This window comes from Talpa europaea, assembly GCF_964194135.1.
Source record: "Talpa europaea genome assembly, chromosome: 10".
Taxonomy (NCBI): Eukaryota; Metazoa; Chordata; class Mammalia; order Eulipotyphla; family Talpidae; genus Talpa; species Talpa europaea.
In genome coordinates this window covers 5303568-5323760 of record NC_140077.1, presented here as the reverse complement: position 1 = coordinate 5323760, position 20193 = coordinate 5303568, and the positions used below count along the sequence as shown (strand labels likewise).

Genomic DNA, 20193 nt, shown 5'->3' with positions numbered 1-20193 from the left:
ATGACCTTCTTTCTCCCACAGCTGCCAGGCCCCCATCCACGCCCAGCCCAGGTGAGTCCTGTGCCCTTATTCCTGGTGTTGCCATTGTCCCTGCTCCCCCCCATACCTCCCACCCCTCTTTTCAGTATTTTCTAAGGGTTTTTGCACCTGGTCCCTCCCACGGCCATGTCATTGGGCATCTGTGCTCCACCGATGCCTGGCGCCTGGCTTCCACTCTTGGCCCTGGGATGAGGTGCTCTGGCTGCTCTGGTCACCAGTGCTGTTGGCACAGAGACCGCCTCTGTCCTAGGCTCAGGGCTGCGTGACACCAGGGCCTCTGTTCCGTGTGAGGAGAGCTCTTTCCCATCCTATATTGCAGCCAGAACCAAGGGATACCTTTGCCCAGGACACCTAGTAGCAGACGGTTGGGATGGCCTTGAGGGATTTTTCTACTTCAAAGTCCTGGTTTTGACAGTGAAAACTTTCCCGAAGTCTCTTTCCTGCCCCAGCCCTGAGGCTTCTCATCTGCCACTGTCCCCCATGGGGTATGCTCACAGGGTTACCAGCTGGCCACCCCCTCCTATCTTTGTATCTTTTTTTTTTTTTTTTGGTAAAGATTTATTGTGTTTTTGCATACAAGAGCTGGGGTATAGGCCAGAGTTGTGGGAGGGTTGGGGGTGAGAGGATTCACCAAGACAGAGTGGGGAGCAGAACAGGCAGATCTGCTGAAATACATGGCTGTGGGGAGCAGCAGGTGAGACAGGAGAGGTCTGCTGTGTGCTGTGGGTCAAGTCCCTGCTGGGGTTCGAGCATGTGCTGCAGTGCCGGGTGATAGGTTGATAGCTCTGAGACTTAGCCCCTAAGTGAGCAGGGAGGCCCCACCACTCCTTTCTAATCCTGCTTTGTCTTCTCTGCAGCTTGGGGGAGCACAGCCAATCCTTCCAACGGTAAGTATCACTTTCCACTTGGGGTGCACTGGGGTGTGGCACTGCTGATTCTGGGAGAATTCCACGTTAACTCGTGGAAATTCCCACCTGCTTACTCTGCGGTTCTTTCAGGGTGGGCCTAGCGGGAGGTGAGGGTCCCACTCCTCACCGGATTGTCAGCTACTCTGCGCCCCACTGCCCTGTGGCCTTCCTAGTGGGCAGAGGAGCCCCCCGCTGTGGTTTAGACGCGTACTACCGTGCTGCCTAGGGATGGTGGCCTCTTGCTTGTCTTGGTTGGCCTGAGTGTCCCCTCTCTAGAGAACCAGGACATGGAACTGTAGATGCCAGCCTGAGGCCAGGGGGACCAGACCAAGCAAGCCCTGGCAGCTCACGCTCTGGCAAGGGCAGGAGGGTTTGACAGTGGCAGGAGTAAATGCTGAGTGGAACAGGAGCCTCAGTATAGACCTCAGGTGATGGGTTTGGCCCCCGGTACTGGTGAGGCATGGAAGGTGTAGTCTCCTGAGACCACGACATCCGGCTGCTCCTTGTGTCTCTGGTGCCTTCTACCCGTGCTGGGGACCCTGTGGTCAATTCGGATGACCCGATGGCTTCTGCCTTTCCCTGTACTCCAAGGCTCAGCTGAGCCATGGAATGGCTGGGCATGGTGGGCTCCCATCAGGGAGCATGCAGAGACAGCCTGCACACAAATGGTCGTGAACAGCCCAGGGATGACAAAGGGTGATGAGCGGGCTTCAGTAAGGCCTGTTGCTCAAGGTCGTGACCCTACACCCCCAGGTCTTGTCCCTGGAAGAAACCTGACTCTCACCCTGACCTCAGGGGCTCCTCCTTCAGAACATACAGAGAGATGAACTGTCATGTCCCTTCTAGGGTCTGATTCTGCCCTGGCCCTGAGGCTGGTCAATGGAAGTGACCGCTGTGAGGGCCGCGTGGAGGTGCTGTACCGCGGCTCCTGGGGCACCGTGTGTGACGACAGCTGGGACACCAATGATGCCAACGTGGTGTGCAGGCAGCTGGGCTGTGGCTGGGCCACGTCAGCCCCAGGAAATGCCTGGTTCGGCGTGGGCTCAGGCCAGATAGTGCTGGACGATGTGAGATGCACCGGCCACGAGTCCCGGCTGTGGAACTGCCCCCACAGTGGCTGGAACTCTCACAACTGCAGGCACTCTGAGGACGCCAGCGTCATCTGCTCAGGTGGGCTCCCAGTAGCTGGGGTCTCTTCACCGTGGTCCAGGTTGGCCCTCATTTGCACAGGGCTCTCCCCCCTGTTTCCCTGCACGCTGGCTTGTCGCCACGGCTGCGTCTGAGTCTTGTAGTCCCCCTGATGTCAGGCGGGTCCTCTGTGTGGGCCCCAGAGCATGCGAGGATTTAATGGACATTAAGGTTTTCAGAACAAATTTCCCCAGCAATTTTTTCTTTGGAGACTGACCCAGCACTGGTATATTGTTCTCCTCTTCTGGAAAGTCCCCGGAAGCCTCACTTAGTTTGTGAGGCACCGGACGCAGCTTCCCTCCCTCGTCCTGGGCTCACGTTTCTCGTCCTGAGACTCACGTTTCCTTCTCTCTCTCACAGCTTCTCAAGGCAGTGCTACCACCCCAGGTGAGTCTGTGCGGCCAAGCTGCCAGGTTCCTCTCTGGCTTCCACCCAATCATGATTCTAGATGTTTGAGGAAAGAAGCAAAGTCCTCCTGGGGAGTCATTTTCCTTTAAGGGCCTGTGACTTTCCACAGAGACCCTTCGCGCCCTAGGACCATTGCTCCCACTCTGCTCAGCCCGGAGCACTCCTTTGTGTTTGTGAGGAATCCCGTCACTAGGCGGACACGCCCCAGGTGCTCTTGTGTCCCAGTACAAGTATTCTACGCTGGATGTGTTGGAAGAGCTACGTTGCCCGCGCCCTTCTGGCCATTCAGTGTAATCAGAATGTCAGGGCTCCGGGAAGTCCTGCTGGGAGGGAAGGGCTGAACTTTCTCCAGCAAACTAATGAACATGGAGCTAAAAGTTATCTACTGAAATGCTAAAATAGCTTCGTTTTCTTTCTAGGTTGGTGGCCCTCGCCCAATCCAACCTCTGAGAGTAAGTATCATGTTTTCCCACCTGAACCACAGGATGTTGGTTTCTTAGCCAGGGACTTGGAGATTCATATAATAGACACTAACATACGCAGGACCCTGGCCTGACCCCCACACACTCCCCTACTGCCCATGGGGGCTGCACTGCACGCCCCCATGGCCTCCATCCCCTGCCCCCACGGCCTTCTCATCTTCCTGGCTGGTGGATGACTTGTCTAACGGGGGCGATCTGCTTCCCTTTCATGCTGGTAGGTTGGGTAGAACCAAAAGGTCAGGGAACAGCAAGTGTTGGTGAGGGTGCGGCGGGGCACCCCGCACACCCTGCCAGCAGGACTGTGAAGGTGCGTCCATTTTGGAAAAGGCCCTGGCGGCTCCTCGCAACGTCAGCCGGGGCCGCCCTGTGGCTCGCACGCTCCCAGGCGTGCGCCACAGAAGTGGGAGCAGGCGGGAGAGACTGGAACACTGAGGTTCAGAGGCAGCAGCGAGGCTCCCAAAAGACCTGACATGGAAACAGCCCGAACACCCTTGTGGTGAACCATGAAATGGATCTCTCCAGACAGGGGAAGTTAGACAGTGGAAGTTACTTGGCGATTAATGATAAAAGCAAACGTGGGTGAACTTGGAAACCTTGGAAACCTGCTCATTGAAGGAAGCCAGTCACAACCCGCCCCCGCACTGGTCCCTCCATGTGGCTGCCGGGACAGGCACCTCTGTGGAGAGGGAAGAGACAAGGGTTGCCTGGGAAATGGCACGACCCTCGTGGGTGCATCCCCTAGTGGGTGACAAGAACGCCCTCTCTGGGGCAGCTGAGAAGGGATGACATGGCCCTGCTGCTTTCTTGGTGCTTTTGCTGCAAGGTGACCCGGCCCGGCCTCCTCTCCCCAGCAATCACTAGGCCCCAGGGGAGGGGGACACAGAGACTCACATCGAGGACCCTAAGGCGGGCAGCCCAGGACCAGGCCCCAGGAGAGGGGACCCGTGAGAGGACAAGTGGGCTGTGTGTGGAGGACAGGCCCCGCACCCGCCTGCAGACCCACCACAGCGGGGCCCCCCTCTTCCGCAGGGCCCTCTTCCAATTGCGGTGGCTTCTTAAACACCACCACGGGGGGATTTTCCAGTCCATTCCACCCGGGCTACTACCCCAACAATGCCTACTGTGTCTGGACAATACAAGTGGGCGCCGGCTACCGTATCAACCTGGGCTTCAACAACATGAGGTAGGTCACCCCAGGCCGGCTGTGGGGGACGGTCCCCCAGGACGCCAGGGGCTTGGGCTGTGCCCCGGCCAGGCGGGGTCCAGCTCACATGCCATGGGCAGGCTTTCAGGGCACTGGGCCTGACCTCCTGGCCTCAGGCGGCACCGGGGAGTCCTTTGGCTTGACGGGGGAAGAGCAGAGGACAAACTTAGATTCCAAACGTGGCTCGTCATCCAAAGTCTATAGAGTAGAGGCACCGCGGGCAGGTCGGGGTCAACACAAAGTGGATCCCTTTGCCATCCAGCCTGGAGATGAGCAGTAACTGCGGCTTTGACTACGTGGAAATCCTTGACGCGTCGTGGAACGGCAGCCGTGTCCTGGGGAAAATCTGCAACGCCACCAAGCGGGTCTTCACGTCTTCTTCCAACAAAATGACTGTCCGATTCCGAAGCGATGGCAGTGTCCAGAACATCGGCTTTTCTGCTTGGTACAACTCCTTTCCAAGCGGTGAGTGCCAGCTCGCCGTGCCGTAAAGGCCCCTGCGTGTGGGCGGACCCCTCTGCTGTGTGCCGTGGCCCCCACCTGAAATCAGAGAAGCGCGTCAGTGACTTGGGGCCACAGCTGAGGTCCTCATGCAGCCGAGCCAGGGCAGTGAGGTGTGGGGGCCACAGCAAATCCTGGGGGCCCTTACCAGGTCTACACCTCCCCATCGGGAGAGTGAGAGGTCTGCGATCTGACATGGGGAGCCCCTTCCCGCATGGCTGTGAGCCATCTGTGTCCTGGAGGTGTGAGCCTGACACATCTCCCGTGCCAACTTTGGGGGCCTTGGGTCACTCAGCGCAGTGTCGGGGAGCACGGCCATCACTTTTTGTGACATGTCTTTTAGATGCCAGCTTGAGACTAGTCAGTTCCAACCACTCCTCTGGAGCGTGCGCGGGACGTGTGGAGATCTACCACGGCGGCCGCTGGGGCACGGTGTGTGACGATTCCTGGGATATTCAGGATGCCCAGGTGGTCTGCAGACAGCTGGGGTGCGGACATGCAGTGTCAGCCCCCGGGAATGCCTATTTTGGCTCCGGCTCTGGCCCCATCACCCTGGATGACCTGGGGTGTTCTGGGGCAGAGTCTACTCTCTGGCAGTGCCGGAACCAAGGCTGGTTCTCCCATAACTGTGGCCACCACGAAGACGCTGGAGTCATCTGCTCAGGTACTGCACGTTGTCCACGCCCCGCCAGCCCACCCTGACCAGCTGCAAGGGGGAGCTGTGGGCTGGGGACTGACGGCCTCTGTGGCTCAGTCCTGGGGGTGGGCTGGGCGGGAGCTTGCTGGGGCAGCCCCTTGGCCCGTCCACTCCAGCAGACTGCAGGGGCGACTCGTTCTTGGTCCACGATGCATGGTGTGTTCTTCTTCCACCATTTGCTCTGTGACCTTGAACAACAAATTAATCTCTCGAAAGTTCCGCTTCCTCTTTTACTAAGAGGAGCCAGTCAGGATGGCCCCTGCTTCCAGTGGTAACTGGAGGAGTAAGTGGGTGAAGCAAGAGAACTAATCTGGGCAGGTGGAGTGTGACGAAGCAGTGCAGGTTCTGCCCCCTGGACTGGGGTCCTGATGACCCCCAAGTTGCCCTGGGGCTGGGGAACTCCCAGGGGAAACTCACTTAAACCTCCTCTTGGGGGCAGTGCCTCAGAGGGGCCAGGGAGCCTCGCTGGTGGGCTCTGCATCCCAGGGCGCCTCTGCCTCCCCGGCCCCTCCTTTCAGCACCCGGGTGACCGGTGTTTTCTTCTGTCCCTTTTCAGGATCCCAGCTCATCACCCCCAGTAAGTGCGATTTCTGTTTCACCCCCGCTGCCCCTCCGTTGCTGGTCCCGGGTGGTGTGGGCCTGTGGGCTTCCTGCTGCTCATGCGTGTCCCCAGCCCCAGGAGGACCGGGCCTCCCTCTGGGCCCCAGGACCATCCACCCACTTTGTCCTTCAGTGGCCTGGCCGGTCTCAGATCTGGCTCTCTGTTCAGTCAACTGTGGAGCTCCTGCCTGCCCCTTGTATGCCCATGAGGCCCTGGCAGTGCAGGCGGGCGGTGGGGGTAGGGGGAGGCTGCTTCTTCCCTGCATCCCAGTAGCCTCTGTCTCAGCAGGAGCAGAGCCTGTCCTGAGTTCTCCAGCCCACTCCTGCTCCTTGAGTTCGCCCCCCCCATCCCCACCCTCACCTCTGCGCCAGCAGCTCCTGCCCCTGCAGCAGCTTCAGCTCCCCTTCTGTCCTGGGCACCCTGGCCTTCCTTGGGCAAACAGTGCAATGCTCTTCTCCCGCGCCCTGCCCTGCCAGCATCCTCAGGGCCTCAGGGAGCTGATCCCTGCTCAGGACAACCTCTGGCGCCAGGACCCTCTCCCTTTGTCTAGCCCACTCTCTCCCTCCCCTTCCCTCCCCTCCATTTGCATGAAGGCTCCCCAGAAGAGCCCTGGGTCTCTGACCCGAGCACCTCTGTCTACCTTTAGGCCTGCAGCGTGCCCTGCCCCGTCTTCCCACGCATCTTGTCTGGTGCCAAACATGTGCTCCACCCGTTTCCTGGACTTTCCTCAAAGGCAGCCTCCCCCTGCCCTGCCGGGACCCCCTCTTTTCCAGCTCCTCCTCCAGCCTGTGAGCTCCTTGAGGGCAGGGCCTGGACCCCACTCCTCCCTTGAGCCTGGGGCTGGACAGTTCTGACTGCGATCATGTGGGGGATGCCAGAAAACTGATGAGCACCTTTTCTTGTCCACAGCTCCTGTTTACAACGTCACCTACCCCAGCGGTGAGTCTCAGCTCCCCGGGAAGCTGGCGCCCTCCCTTCCCTTTGGTGACGGTGACCCTGGGGAGGGGGCCTGGGGTGGACGGACACCATGAGGCTTCGCTGCGGGAGCCCCGAAGGGCATCAGATCTGGCTCTCTGTTCAGTCAACTGTGGAGCTCCTGCCTGCCCCTTGTATGCCCATGAGGCCCTGGCAGTGCAGGCGGGCGGTGGGGGTAGGGGGAGGCTGCTTCTTCCCTGCATCCCAGTAGCCTCTGTCTCAGCAGGAGCAGAGCCTGTCCTGAGTTCTCCAGCCCACTCCTGCTCCTTGAGTTCGCCCCCCCATCCCCACCCTCACCTCTGCGCCAGCAGCTCCTGCCCCTGCAGCAGCTTCAGCTCCCCTTCTGTCCTGGGCACCCTGGCCTTCCTTGGGCAAACAGTGCAATGCTCTTCTCCCGCGCCCTGCCCTGCCAGCATCCTCAGGGCCTCAGGGAGCTGATCCCTGCTCAGGACAACCTCTGGCGCCAGGACCCTCTCCCTTTGTCTAGCCCACTCTCTCCCTCCCCTTCCCTCCCCTCCATTTGCATGAAGGCTCCTCAGAAGAGCCCTGGGTCTCTGACCCGAGCACCTCTGTCTACCTTTAGGCCTGCAGCGTGCCCTGCCCCGTCTTCCCACGCATCTTGTCTGGTGCCAAACATGTGCTCCACCCGTTTCCTGGACTTTCCTCAAAGGCAGCCTCCCCCTGCCATGCCGGGACCCCCTCTTTTCCAGCTCCTCCTCCAGCCTGTGAGCTCCTTGAGGGCAGGGCCTGGACCCCACTCCTCCCTTGAGCCTGGGGCTGGACAGTTCTGACTGCGATCATGTGGGGGATGCCAGAAAACTGATGAGCACCTTTTCTTGTCCACAGCTCCTGTTTACAACGTCACCTACCCCAGCGGTGAGTCTCAGCTCCCCGGGAAGCCGGCACCCTCCCCTTCCCTTCGGTGACGGTGACCCTGGGGAGGGGGCCTGGGGAGGACGGAGACCATGAGGCTTCGCTGCGGGAGCCCCGAAGGGCATCCCCACTGAGCCCGGTGCCTTCCAGGCCTCGGCCACCTCCAGGGAGGCTGTGTCCTGGGCCCCGGGGTCACCTGCATTTCCATTTGCCCCACAGCAAATTACTCCTGCGGAGGCTTCCTGTCCCAGCCCTCGGGGCACTTCACCAGCCCCTTCTACCCGGGGAACTATCCCAACAATGCCAGGTGCTCGTGGAGCATCGAGGTCCCGAACAACTACCTCGTGACGGTCGTCTTCAGAGACGTGCAGTAAGTGCGCGGGCGGGCGGCAGGTACCAGGACAGACTGGGCACCTATTGCTCACGGGTTCAGCTTGTGACCCAGCACAGCGGCACCTGGGGGGCGCGGCGGGGGGCAGGACGGGAGCCCTGGTTTCCCGTCCCAGTTCCGCCACCATGTGCTGAGTGGCTTCACCGCCCTGAGCCTCGGTCAGCAGAAGGGAGTGAAATGCCAGCCTCCCTCCCCTCGGCGGGCACTGGGGAGGTCCCAGGAGAGCAAGGGGTGAGGGCACTGGGAGAGCTGGCCGCGGGTGGCCGCCGTGGGGGCAGTGGCTGGTGCAGGAGGGGTGATCATGGCAAAATCCCCGCAGGAGCCCCGCGGGCGCCCAGCCCTTTCCTCTCCGCGCCCGAGCTGGGGCCAGGCGGAGGTGGCGTGGCTGCGGGCAGGGCAGGGGAGCTGCTGCTCCCCCCATGGGGGTGGCAATCCGTGTCTTCAGAGCCACGTGCTTGGTCCAAGGAGGGGCGCCCTGCTGACCAGGCAGGGCACGGAATCTTCTAGTGTCTGGAAAGGGGCGGCCGCAATTCCCGGTCAAAGCCGTTACTGAATAAAATCATTTTGCCGATTGATTTCTTCTTTTCAAAAATTGTATGGAGGTGACATCGGCTTATAACATGTTAGGGTCCAGGCGGACGGTGTCATCACATGGCACCTGTGGGTGCTTCAGTGGACCCCACCCGAGGGGCTGCTCCGGGGCTTCAGTTCGCATTTCCCGGACTCCGGTGCACCTGCCGCGCTGTCTTGCTGGGGCCGGCGGGGTCTGAGCTGCGAGGCCTCCGCCCCCGGGACCCAGTATGCGGTGCCGTCTCGGTAGCGTTTCGTCCGCCCGTGACTGCGCTGGCCCTGGCCCCTGCGGGAACAGGACTCCTCTCTCTGCTTTGCCAACTCCAGAGAGGTTATTCGACTTGCCCAGGATTTACTTGTTCAATTATTTATTTCTATCACCATGAATTCATGGGTTTTCACCCATGAATGGGAAACAGTCTTTTTGATGGAAGAAAAAGCTGAAGCAGGACGGCCCCTGGGTTTGCTGGGGCAGAGGGGCTGAGGGAACGTGGTCCCACCAGTCAGGACAAGCGCAGGTGCAGGAGCCGTGGGGACGACCCTCTCCATCTCGGGGAACCTGTGGGGTTTCATTGCTCACTTGGCCAGAGCTGCTGCGCTTCCAGCCCCGGCGGCACATGCTGTGGGAGGCGCAGCCTGACTGTGCGCGCGTCCCCGCAGGCTGGAGAACGTCTGCAGCTACGACTACATCCAGGTGTTCGACGGCCCCCAGCACAGCTCCCCGCTCCTCGGCCGGGTGTGCAACGGGGCACAGAGCTCCTTCACGTCCTCGTCCAACTTCATGTCTATCCAGTTCGTCAGCGACAGCATCGTCACCAACAGGGGCTTCCAGGCCAACTATTACTCCAGGCCGGCCAACGACAGCACCAGTAAGGCCTCTCGGAGGGTGGGTCAACAGCAGGGGCACCCCGGGGTCCGTGAATCCGGACGCAAATGCAGCCTTGTCAAGTCCTGGAGGCTCGGCCAAGAGCAGTGGCACTTGGGACCCTAGCTGCCCGGAAACAAGGCCAGGGCCCCAAGCGGCTGCTGGCTGGAGGACTGGCCTGCTGGGGGGGTCAGCAGAGGCGGAGTAGCGGGGAGCAGGGCAAAGCGCCGTCCAGGCTCTCTTGCAGCAGGTCTTTAAGCGCGATCTGCTCCATACCTAGATGACCTTCTTGCCCCCTGTCCCCACAATTAGACCAGAGCGTTACTTCCTTTATGGATAAGGGGTAACTTGGCCGGACATTTCACTCAATCCTGGCTCCATGTCTCCTGAGGGCGATCCTCTGTCCCCTCATCAGGACAGACAGGGGTTGGGAGGTTGGTGGAAGGCAAAGCCCAGCGAGGACCTTCTTTGTCCACCATCGTGATCTCTGCTCCTCTGGGACGGGGCAGGGCAGGGGGGGTAGCTCCTCATGGAATGGTGAGGCTCAGGGTACAGCCTCACGGCCCCCCTCTCTTCCCTTCCCACCAGAGCTGGTTTGTCTTCCAAACCACATGCAAGCCAGTGTGAGCAGGAGCTACCTCCAGGCCCTAGGCTATTCTCCCAGGGACCTTGTCATTCCCAACTGGAGCGGGAACCGTGTGTGTCAGTCCCAGATAACATCGACCCAGGTGACCTTCCTGATCCCCTACACGGGCTGCGGCACCACCAAGCAGGTAAGCCCAGGGCTCCCCGCTCTACCGCCCAGCAAGCAAGCCTTCTCACGTGACGAGCACGATGCCCTGGAGCTCCGGGGCACGTAATCCTGGTGTCACCAACATGTAGCCAGGCAAAAACAGGTCACATGTGCACACTGGTGCTGTGGCAGCTGGGGCTGCCCCCAAGTCTCAGGGGGAGCAGGAGGATAGCACAGCCAGCACTGAGGCCACCAGACGGGCCACCCCATGTCGGCAATGGCAAGAGCGGCCCCCAGGCGTAGCTCCAGGGCTGGGGGGCCTGGGTTCTGGGGTTGAGGGGGTGGACGCCTCGTTCAGCGGGGCTTACAGGCAGGACAAGTAGCTGATGCATCTGCGACACTGCGCGTTACATGCTGCATCCCTTCCAGATGAGCAGGCGGCTGATGGTGAACGTAGTGAATTAATTTTTATTGCATGCGGGGAAAGAGGAGAGCTTGGCAAGTAACTCTGGGCCACGGGCCGCCCTGTCCGCCCTCCCAGGGCCGCCAGAGGGCGCGGTGGTCACCCCTGTGTGTACGTCTCAGGTGTGCACCCTTCTGAGGCCGCAGAACAGCAGGGTCACCGCCGTCCATGCCACCCTGCTCCACTCGAGTGACCTTCCCACCTGATTTACTTGACCCCAGCCGCTTCCCTTCTGCTAACCACTAATTGGTCTCTTAGTCTAAAAGTTTATTTTTTGTTTTATTTAGTTGATTGGCTTGGTGGGTGTGTATAGCAGAGGCAGGAGAAATCACGTTAAAAGAATTTTTATTTATTTACTCAAAGATGGAGACCGAGGTACATGAATTTTCATTTAAACTCAGAAATACGTCTTATGATCAGGAAATAAACCTGCGCTCTGTGCTCATCAGTTGGCGTGGATTCAGGTTTGGCTCAACCCCAGGAGCCACGGGCAAGCGTGGGCCCTAAGGAAGCGCTGTCGTGCTCATGTTCTGGGCGGCACGGAAGGCTCCTCAGCTTATCCGTGAAAGAATAACATGATACTTCAGAGGCTTATGTGACAGCCAGTGCCCCCTAAGTAGAAAGCAAAAACCGATTTTTAGAGACGGTAAAGGCAGAAAGGAGAAGGCACTGTGGACAGAGCGTGGGGACTCTGGGTCCTGCAGGACCTGAGTCCAAAGTGCGGGTTCTGGCGCCCCCTGCAGGCCAGGTCGGGAGCTGCGGCCCTGGAGGGCAACCTGACGCCGGTGACCCAGGGCTGGCAAAACCACCCTGAGTTACTTGTCAAGCTCTCTTCTTTCCCCACATTTTTCTGGAAAGGGTGCATCCAGATACAGTTCTGCAGCTGCAGACCTGAAGGGAAAACCTCTCAAAAATACACCATTCTGAAGAAGAAACAGATCTAAGTTGTACCTGTGGGAAGTTCAGAAGGGAGCTGGGCTAATGCCCCGCCAGGGTGGGGCACAGGGAAGGAGGCCGTCTCCTCGTTACTCTGAATGCCCGCCCAGTCGTGTGGCCAGGCGGCGGGCCTGTGTCATCTCTGGTTGCGGGAGGGTCCTGCAGCCTTGGACTCTGCCCTCTCAGGCTACCCCAAATCAGCCGCGGGCTCCCTTCGCCTGGCCTTTGCCTGACTCTGCCCTCCTGCTGCGTCTCCAGGTGAATAACGACACCATCGCCTACACCAACTTCCTCGTAGCATCGGTTTCAAGAGGCATCATCAACCGCAAGAAGGACCTGCACATCCACGTCAGCTGCAAGATGCTGGAGGACACCTGGGTGGACACCATGTACATCAGCAACGGCACCCTGGAGCGCGCGGCCATCCAGTACAGCAACTTCGACGTCAACATCTCCTTCTTCACTTCCACCTCGTTCCTGTACCCCGTGACCAGCAGCCCCTACTACGTGAGCCTGGACCAGAACCTGTACCTGCAGGCTGAGATCATGAACTCGGACATGGCCCTATCCCTGTTTGTGGACACCTGCATAGCGTCGCCGTACGAAAACGACTTTACATCCTTGACTTACGACCTGATCCGGAGCGGGTAAGGCGGCCCTTTGCAGGTGGACATGAGCCTCAACCTGGCCACTCACATACACGTTGCCCCAGAGGCCTGCGGAGTGTGGCTTTGGGTCTTAGTGGCTCAAGCTTAATCAGCCAGGTCACCACCTCCGGATGCTACGCAGGTGCTGGGGGTCTGGAGAATCGAACCACCAGTGGCCCCCAGCAGGCTAGTTGTAAACTGCGCTAACCCCTAGATGACTGAACCCCTGCAAGCCTTCATGTTAAGCAGGTGTGCATGCCGTGGGTGCGGGGTGAGACAGCACAGGCGTTCCCAGCACACACCTCCAGGGCTCGCCCCACTGTGCTCCCAGGGCAGCATCTCCACCGACCTGGTTGCCATAGTGACGCCCACTAACACTGAAAACAGCACCTCTCTGGCAAGCTTGACTCTGCATCGGTTTGGTAAATTGGGGTCACAGCTCGTTGAGTTCACACCCAGTGTGGCTGGTTCCATTCACGGCAGCCCCCTTAGCAGCAAAGACGAGGGAGAAGGCCCCCCCAGACCCCCATTCCGTGGGAACCTATGTCAAAGGGTTGAGATTAGTGAAATGAAGGAGCAGTTTGGCTCTTTCCTGCTGCAAGATTCTTTTTGATTCCATACACACACTGGCATGTATGTCACGGTGCGAACTTCTGGGGGGAGGGGCCGTGCACGCGGAAGAGTTGAGTCCCCGCTGCACCTGGAGCACCTGGGCTGTTGGCTACACCTGCCCACCAACCAGCTCCCTCACCTGGGTGCCCATGAGAGCAACATGGGGCTTCAAACACACTGTGCTCAAGCGCCACCTGTGTCTTCCCGTCTGGCCTGGGTGGGGCTTGGTATTCTGATGCCTTGGCGGGCTGTGTGAGAAGTGCAGTTCCTGCCCTGGGCAGCTTCAAATACCCCAACCTCAGTTGCATCTGTCCCACCTCCCAGTGAGCCCCTGAGCTCTTCCACCCCTACCCTTGCTGCTAAGGGGATGGTGTGGGAAACAGTTGGCATTTGAGAGAAGGTGAGTTGAGAGTGGGCAAAGGAAGCTCCAAAGACAGAAGGGAGATGGTGCCGGGCCGTGGGCCACACCTGCAGGCAGAGTCAGGCTGCCTGGTGACTGCTCCTGTGCACCCACAAAATGCCTACCTGTTACCCGCCAATGAGTTCTCCCACCCACCCAAGCCCCAGACAAGCCCAGGAGCCACATTGACTCAAGATTCGAGCAGCAGAGGGCTCCACTTATTGGCCAGGGAGTGGCAAGGAGGGCGTGTGCTCTGAAGGCCTCTCTGGCCCTGGGGAGGGGCAGGCGCTGCTGTGGGGAGGACCAGGACAGGGGAGCGGCTGACGGGCCTGCGGGATTCCAGAGAAACGGGCAGGGATTCCGGGACCTGCAGTCACGTCCATTGCCTTCCCAGCGCGGTCCTGGCGGGTCCGTCCTGCGCTGGGGGCGTCTTCTCACCGTGGCGACGAGGCTGCGGCTTGGCCTTGTCTTACTTCTCCTCCATCTTGGTCTCAGCTGGTTTTGCCTGGTTTTCTGGTTTTGTCAGCAAGAAAAGATGAGCAGGAGCAGAGTCAGGAGGAGCAGGGCCAGGACGAGGAGCTTGTGGCTCCCAGGCCCAGAGACGCCCCAACTCTGCTCTTTGTCTGACACAGCTGTGTGTGGGTTGTGGGAGCAGGGCCTCCCGCTGGGGTGCAGCAGGAGATGCACCCTCACCCATGTCTTAGTAAAATTTCTTTCAGAGGATTCTTGGGTGGTTTCCTCCCCACAGCAGCGGTGAGGCAGCTGAGGGAACGAGGAGGTGGTTGGCATGGCGGGAGCGTGGCTGCATCCTTGCTGCTGCTGGGCCTGAGCTGGGGCGGGCTGTGAGGAGGGCCTCTGGGGCCTCTGCGAGCGCTAGCGGGTCGTCCTTTCCTTCCAGGTGCGTGAAGGACGAGACCTTCCGCTCCATCCAGCCGCCGGCCCCCCGCATCGTCCGCTTCAGCTTCAGCTCCTTCCACTTCCTGAACCGCTTTCCCTCGGTGTACCTGAAGTGTAAGATGGTGGTGTGCCGGGCCTACGACTACTCCTCCCGCTGCTACCGCGGCTGCGTGATGAGGTCCAAGAGGGACGTGCACCCCTACCAAGAGAAGGTGGATGTCGTCCTGGGGCCCATCAAGCTGCAGACCGCAGAGCACACCCACAAGAGGAGCTTGGGTAGGTGGCCCGGGCAGACAGGCCCCCAGCCCGCAGGGACACTCTGGTGGTGCCACGCCCATCCCAGATCAAGCACCTGCTGTGTGCCCGGCAGGCTTGCCCCTGGGTGATGCAGGCTTAACCTGGACCGGGTTCTCCCACAGCTGCCTGTTCTCGGGGGCCCAAGCTAGGTCCCGAGAGCCCAGGCTGGGTCACGAGAGCTCTGACCTGGGACACAGGCACCCCTTTATCCTCTGGGCTCTGAACCCCCACCTCCTACTGAAAAGGACGGTGTTGATAGGGTCAGAAGTCCCTCGGGGCAGGCAGAGGTTGCAGGAATCATGTTGATCAGCAACCTGGGCCTCGGCCTGCAGCCTGGGCCTCAGCCTGGTGCAGGCCCTGGCGGCCCTCCAAGGTGGCTAGGTTGCTCTGGTTACTGCCACGCTCTTAGGAACATCCATGATAGCATCATTACTCTTGCTGATGATACCCACAAACGGTAGTCCTGGGGGTGACAGACTGGGAGTGGGGGTGCCTGCTCACGGGGTCCATGCGAGACCAGCCGGCATTTCCTCCCCCAGGAGGGATGGTATTTCCTGCGGTGGTGTTTCTAGGGGGGTGGAGGAGGACACGTTTGCAGAGACCTCCAGGATGGCTGCAGGTCCAGGCCGGGATCAGGCCCCCAGACGTGGCTTTGGTGACAGGGGTATGGGTGGAGGTGGTCACAAGCCAACCGGTCACCCCAGGGGTCCAGGAACACCTTGCCAGCCCCTGCCTTGTGCCCCATGTTTGGCCATCCACAGGCCAGCAATTCGGGGCTTTCTCACTTACTCTCTCCATGCATATTTGTTAAAGGCTGATTTTGTGCCAGGAGACAAATAACTAAAAACAAAACCAGACCAAACCTCCACCCCGCGGAGCTCACATTCCAGGGAGGGGATGCGATTCAGAAATTAGTCAGTGCTTGGACTTTCTGATGGGGTCCCAGCTCCAGGAGGGGACAGGGCGGGCAGGCCCGGGGCGTCCCATGGGCCCTTCACCTCTTCCCCTCCTCCGCTCCTGCTGGCTCTGTGGGAGCCCCTGCCCGGGACTCTCGCACCCATTTCCCCGCCAGTCTCATGCCCCAGCTCTGCCCCCCTGGCCAGAGTGATGTCGCAGGACCCAGGCCGCTTCCCACCCCGAGGCCTGCCCTGTGGCCCTGGGCTGGCAAGACGCTGCCTCTCCTGGACGCTGGGATCGGGCCTTAGTTTCCCATTCTGATTTCTCTCCTCTTTTTCTCCTCCCACCAGACAATTAGTTCTGACCGCCGCCAACCCGCCATGGACCACCCGCACGACTTGTCTCTCCGCTGCATCTCGCTGGCTCCTCCTGTCTTGACTGTGTGATTCTGGCTCCCTGGCCCTCCCAGAGCTGCCGGTGGCTGCGTGGGGTCCGGCCCATGCCTAGGGAACTTGCGCAGCACCATGGGTTCTTCCTGGTCGTGGGCCTGGCGTGGCGGCCTTTGCCCTGGGAGGAGCACCACACCGCCTGAGCACTGAGTGTGGAGCCAGGAGAACACACGCTCTGATCCCCCAGTGAGGGAGGAGAACGGAGACCCCAGAATGCTGAATCCTGGTCGCTTTGCCCAGGTGCACGGTGCGATGGGGTGAGGTGGGTGCCGACGGTGGTGCCAGGTCTTCCCAGAGACACAGGCTGGGCTTGGGGACAGATGTCAGGGAGGCGCGGGACAGGATGTGGATCTTGTGCGCACACTCGTGACAGCGGAGCTCTCTCTGGGTGGAGTTTTTCTCCTGGCCTCTTATAAACTGGCCTGTTAGGCCTCTAGCACTCCTCTTAGCCTTTCCTTCTGTAGGATGAGCTGAATAAAGACCTTTTTTGCAAGAGTTGGTGGTCAGTGTTTTTCTTCGACTCGCTTAACTGGACCCTTTCAAATTCGTAGGGCGAGCTTCCCCAAGGAATGATAGAAGCCAGAGGACTCTGCTCTGTGGCTTCCAGAAGCTTCCGGGGAGTAGGAAAGGTGCCCCCTATTGTCCTTGGCATGTCTTCATTCTGCCCAGAGCAGGAAATGCAGGAAAGGCTGAAGAGCAGCCTGCTCAGGGCACGGTGGTGGGAAATGCGAGATGATGGGCCTTTCCTCCTGGATGCTGCTCTTCTGGGGAGGAGGGAGCTTCACGTCTACAACGTGGGCTGGGCGGTGCTAGATGGGCCCCCCGGGGCCTCGGCCTTACTGCGGTGGACTGGGCACTGGAGCCCCGTGTGCTTGAGGTCTCTGTGGGGCTTGTGGAAAATGGGGAAAATTCAGACTCTGGGCCACAGATCAGGCATTTGCAAACCGCCCTGTGAATGCCAGTGTTTGTGTCTCTGAGACAGGCCGAGGCCCCTGCCCTGAGGGGGCTGCTGAGCTGAGTTTAACTCCAAAGGTGATTTGCACAGGAGAGACCGAAGTTGCAGGGGAAGCCCCAGAGAGTCCTAGCAGTGCTGTGGCCACAGCTGCCAGCCAACAGGAGCTGCCTGAGAACTTAGAAGCAGCTGTGGCCTTGCACCTCCTGGGATCTTTGCTTTCCTTGGGAATGTGCCCCACCCTGCCCCCTGATGGGTGCTGCTGTGTCCAGACCCACTCCCTGCCCCTTCAAGACTAGCTCAGAGGCCACCCACCCTCAGCTCCACCCTTACAGGAAGACTGACTCCCCCAGACCTCTACAACTGTTGTAGAGCAACCCCGATACAAAACGGGGTGCCTGACTGTGGGTCCTCACCCGCGCGCTTAAAAGGACTTATCAATGCTCTACTGCAGGCACACGTGAAAGGTTAATAAAAGGTTTATTGACAAGGGAAGGGGAAAGGAGGAAATGTACAGCTCAGGGAGAAAAGTGGGAGACAAAGTTTTAAATGAGTCCTACCCGATCCGCCGATCAGGGATCCCAAAAATGGCGCTCTCAGAGTTCGCCGCCAGCCAGGAGCGGTGAAGCCAGGAGGTGAGCGATTGCGAGCCAGAGAGAGACCAAGGCCCATGTGTTTGGTTTTTATATCCAACCTGGCCGCCCAACTCCACCCTCAGGTCCCAGCCACCCTCCCTTGGTGGTGATGGGATTTGTCTTTCCCAATGTCTTGATGGCTTTAGTCTGGAGTGGGGGTGGGGTCCACAAAGCCTGTATAGGATTAACTCAGGACTTCATTTCCCCCTAACAATTCCCCCCTTTCACTTTTTGCCACCATTTCCATGGTGATGAAGATCAAACATATGGATGCTGGGATACACTCTTCCCCCTAACACCCCCACGGCCAGGAGCACAGCAAGGCCGGCCACGGCCCTAGTCGGGAGCTCTCTCCTGGCCACGGAGCCTGCTACAGGCCTCCTCAGGGGAGTGGCCCAGTGCCCTCCCACTCACAGGCCTGTCACCCATGTGGACACCAGGGGGCACCACTTTGATCTTGGGAACAGTTGCCTTGTTTCAGTTGGGATCCAGCAGTTGTCCCAGGAAGCCACCTGCAGTTTCCCTCCCTGATTAAGAACTCCTGGGCCCTCCCGGTGGTGCACTGGGTTAAGTCTCAGGGCTATCAAGCTATCAGCAGCCACTGCAGCACGAGTTCGATCCCTGGCCAGGGAGCTGGCCCACATGGCGCAGCAGACCTCTCTTGTCTCCCCGCTGCTCCCCTCAGCAGTGTATTTCAGTAGATCTGTCTGTTCTGCTCCCCACTCTGTCTCTGGTGAATCCTCTCGCCACCCCACCCCCCTCACCTCTGGCCCACACCCCAGTTCTTGTATGCATAAAGAAAATAAATTAAAAAATAAAGAAGTCCTGTGAGTCAGCCATCCCTGCCCCCATTTTTAAAGAAACAGAATTCTATTGTGTTCAACAACAGAGGGCTTGGTCACTCCCTGCTGGTCCTGTGCCTCCACAGGTGGAGCCAGGAGATCTCGCGCCGCCCCCCACTGCACCCCCACAGGCTCAAGGACCCCTGGAATGTTGGAATGAGGTTCTTCCCTGAATGGGGGCTCATTCCTGAACAGGGCTGATGGCATCAGCGGCCTTTCCTACTCAGACAGTCTTGGCGGGGGCCATGGGATTGGCCCGAGTGTCCTCCTGGCTGGCTGTGTTGTCAGGGACATGGGTGTTGTGTGTGAGCTCCTGGAGAGGCGAGCAGAAGCCGAGCAGAGGCGATGGAGGGAGAGGTCAGCTGAGAGCTAGGGGGAATGAGAGCCTGCAGCTTTGGAAAATTTGCAAGTCTCTTTAGTGTTATGCAACTTTAAACTTTACAATGAAATAAACCGCATTCATACCGGGACATACATGTGCAAGAACATTACTTTATAATCATGCAACTTGTAATTATCAGCTACTTGCCTCTTGTACCTGTCGAGTGGAAACTGTAAGGTGAGCAGCTACTCGGGCCTTCCCAGCCCTGTGTGGGGCATCACGTTGGTGGCTTAAAAAGGGCCAGTCAGGAGCCAAGTGCATGACTGTAAGGGCAGGACATGGGCAAGGGCAGGTTTTCTGATCCCATGCAGACCGGGTAAAGGAGGAGTCAGTCCTCAGTAGTTTTGCAGGTTTTTTATTTGGGGTTCACCAGGCATATGGCAGGCAGGGGTGCTGGCTGGGGGGCTGGCAGGCCTCCCAGCCCCCAGCAAGTCTTCACTCTATCTGGGCTCTCTGGCGTTCTTTCTGCTGCTGCTGCTGGCTGGGGCTGCTGGCGTCCCCCCGTGACGCCGCCCTTAAAAGCACAGTCTTAACTCAGCTGAATCCCATCTACCTATGCCCACACCCTATTCCAGGTGCCCGCCATCAGGCATGCATTCAGGACAAGGATCCATCATCTATCCTGATGGCGGAAGGGCAGAAAAGCCTGACATTTTCTTTACCCTACAATGACCTTCCCCCGCTGCAGCTCCGGGAGGCCCCAGCTGAGCACAGGGGTGCAGGGATGGGGGACACAGACACATGGGGCTCTCTGGGTCTCTGATTACATCTGCCCTTTCTCCAGTGTCACCGCAGGTGTCCCTGTTGGTTCCAGGCTCGGGGCAGGGACAGTCACGTGTAAGCCACGGAGAAGCCCCTGGGAACGCAGAGGAGAGCGTGGGCTCGGAGGGCAGGGCCCGTCAGAGAAGGGGGGGGGGGCACAGACTCACAGAACATTTTCATCCCAAATAAAGTTCTGGACCCACTAGGTGGTCGAGTCTGCTCCCCCCTCCCCAGACTCTGGCAGCCACGCCGTCTCCGTGGATTTACCAGACGGTGACGATTGTGTATAAAGAACAATTCTGCAAAGACTTGCTGGCGATGAGCAAAAGTAGCACTGAAGGCAAAACTTCAATCATCCAAAAATAATAATATTTCTTGAAGTAAGTTCAGACTTAGAGAAAAGTCGTGAGGTGCTACGAGGAGCCCTCTGACGTCGCCAAAGCGGGTCCCCGGTCGGCCTCTGGCGCCTGCTCCCTCTGGCCTGCGCCATCTCCACTTCGTGTCATAAAGCCTTTCATCCCCCTCAGCGTTTGTCCCATCAGTCTCCCCACAGGGATGGCTTCTTCAGCTGCCCTCAGGGGACCCCA

At 59.3% G+C, this 20193-nt stretch overlaps 1 protein-coding gene across 1 annotated transcript in view; it reads left to right on the top strand.

The window, feature by feature from the left end:
• Nucleotides 1-18663, top strand: part of LOC311178162 (scavenger receptor cysteine-rich domain-containing protein DMBT1-like) — a gene marked incomplete at both ends in the record, with an annotated part of 49486 nt that extends 30823 nt beyond the window's left edge. Inside the window, 15 exon segments of the mRNA XM_084244538.1 lie at nucleotides 1794-2117; nucleotides 2496-2522; nucleotides 4055-4208; nucleotides 4492-4694; nucleotides 5074-5394; nucleotides 5984-6004; nucleotides 6938-6967; nucleotides 7850-7879; nucleotides 8027-8246; nucleotides 9498-9706; nucleotides 10291-10475; nucleotides 12093-12481; nucleotides 14392-14666; nucleotides 16221-16290; nucleotides 18549-18663. Coding sequence (XP_084100664.1) covers nucleotides 1794-2117; nucleotides 2496-2522; nucleotides 4055-4208; nucleotides 4492-4694; nucleotides 5074-5394; nucleotides 5984-6004; nucleotides 6938-6967; nucleotides 7850-7879; nucleotides 8027-8246; nucleotides 9498-9706; nucleotides 10291-10475; nucleotides 12093-12481; nucleotides 14392-14666; nucleotides 16221-16290; nucleotides 18549-18663 — 2573 coding nt within the window.
• Between the last annotated feature and the right edge of the window lie 1530 nt (nucleotides 18664-20193).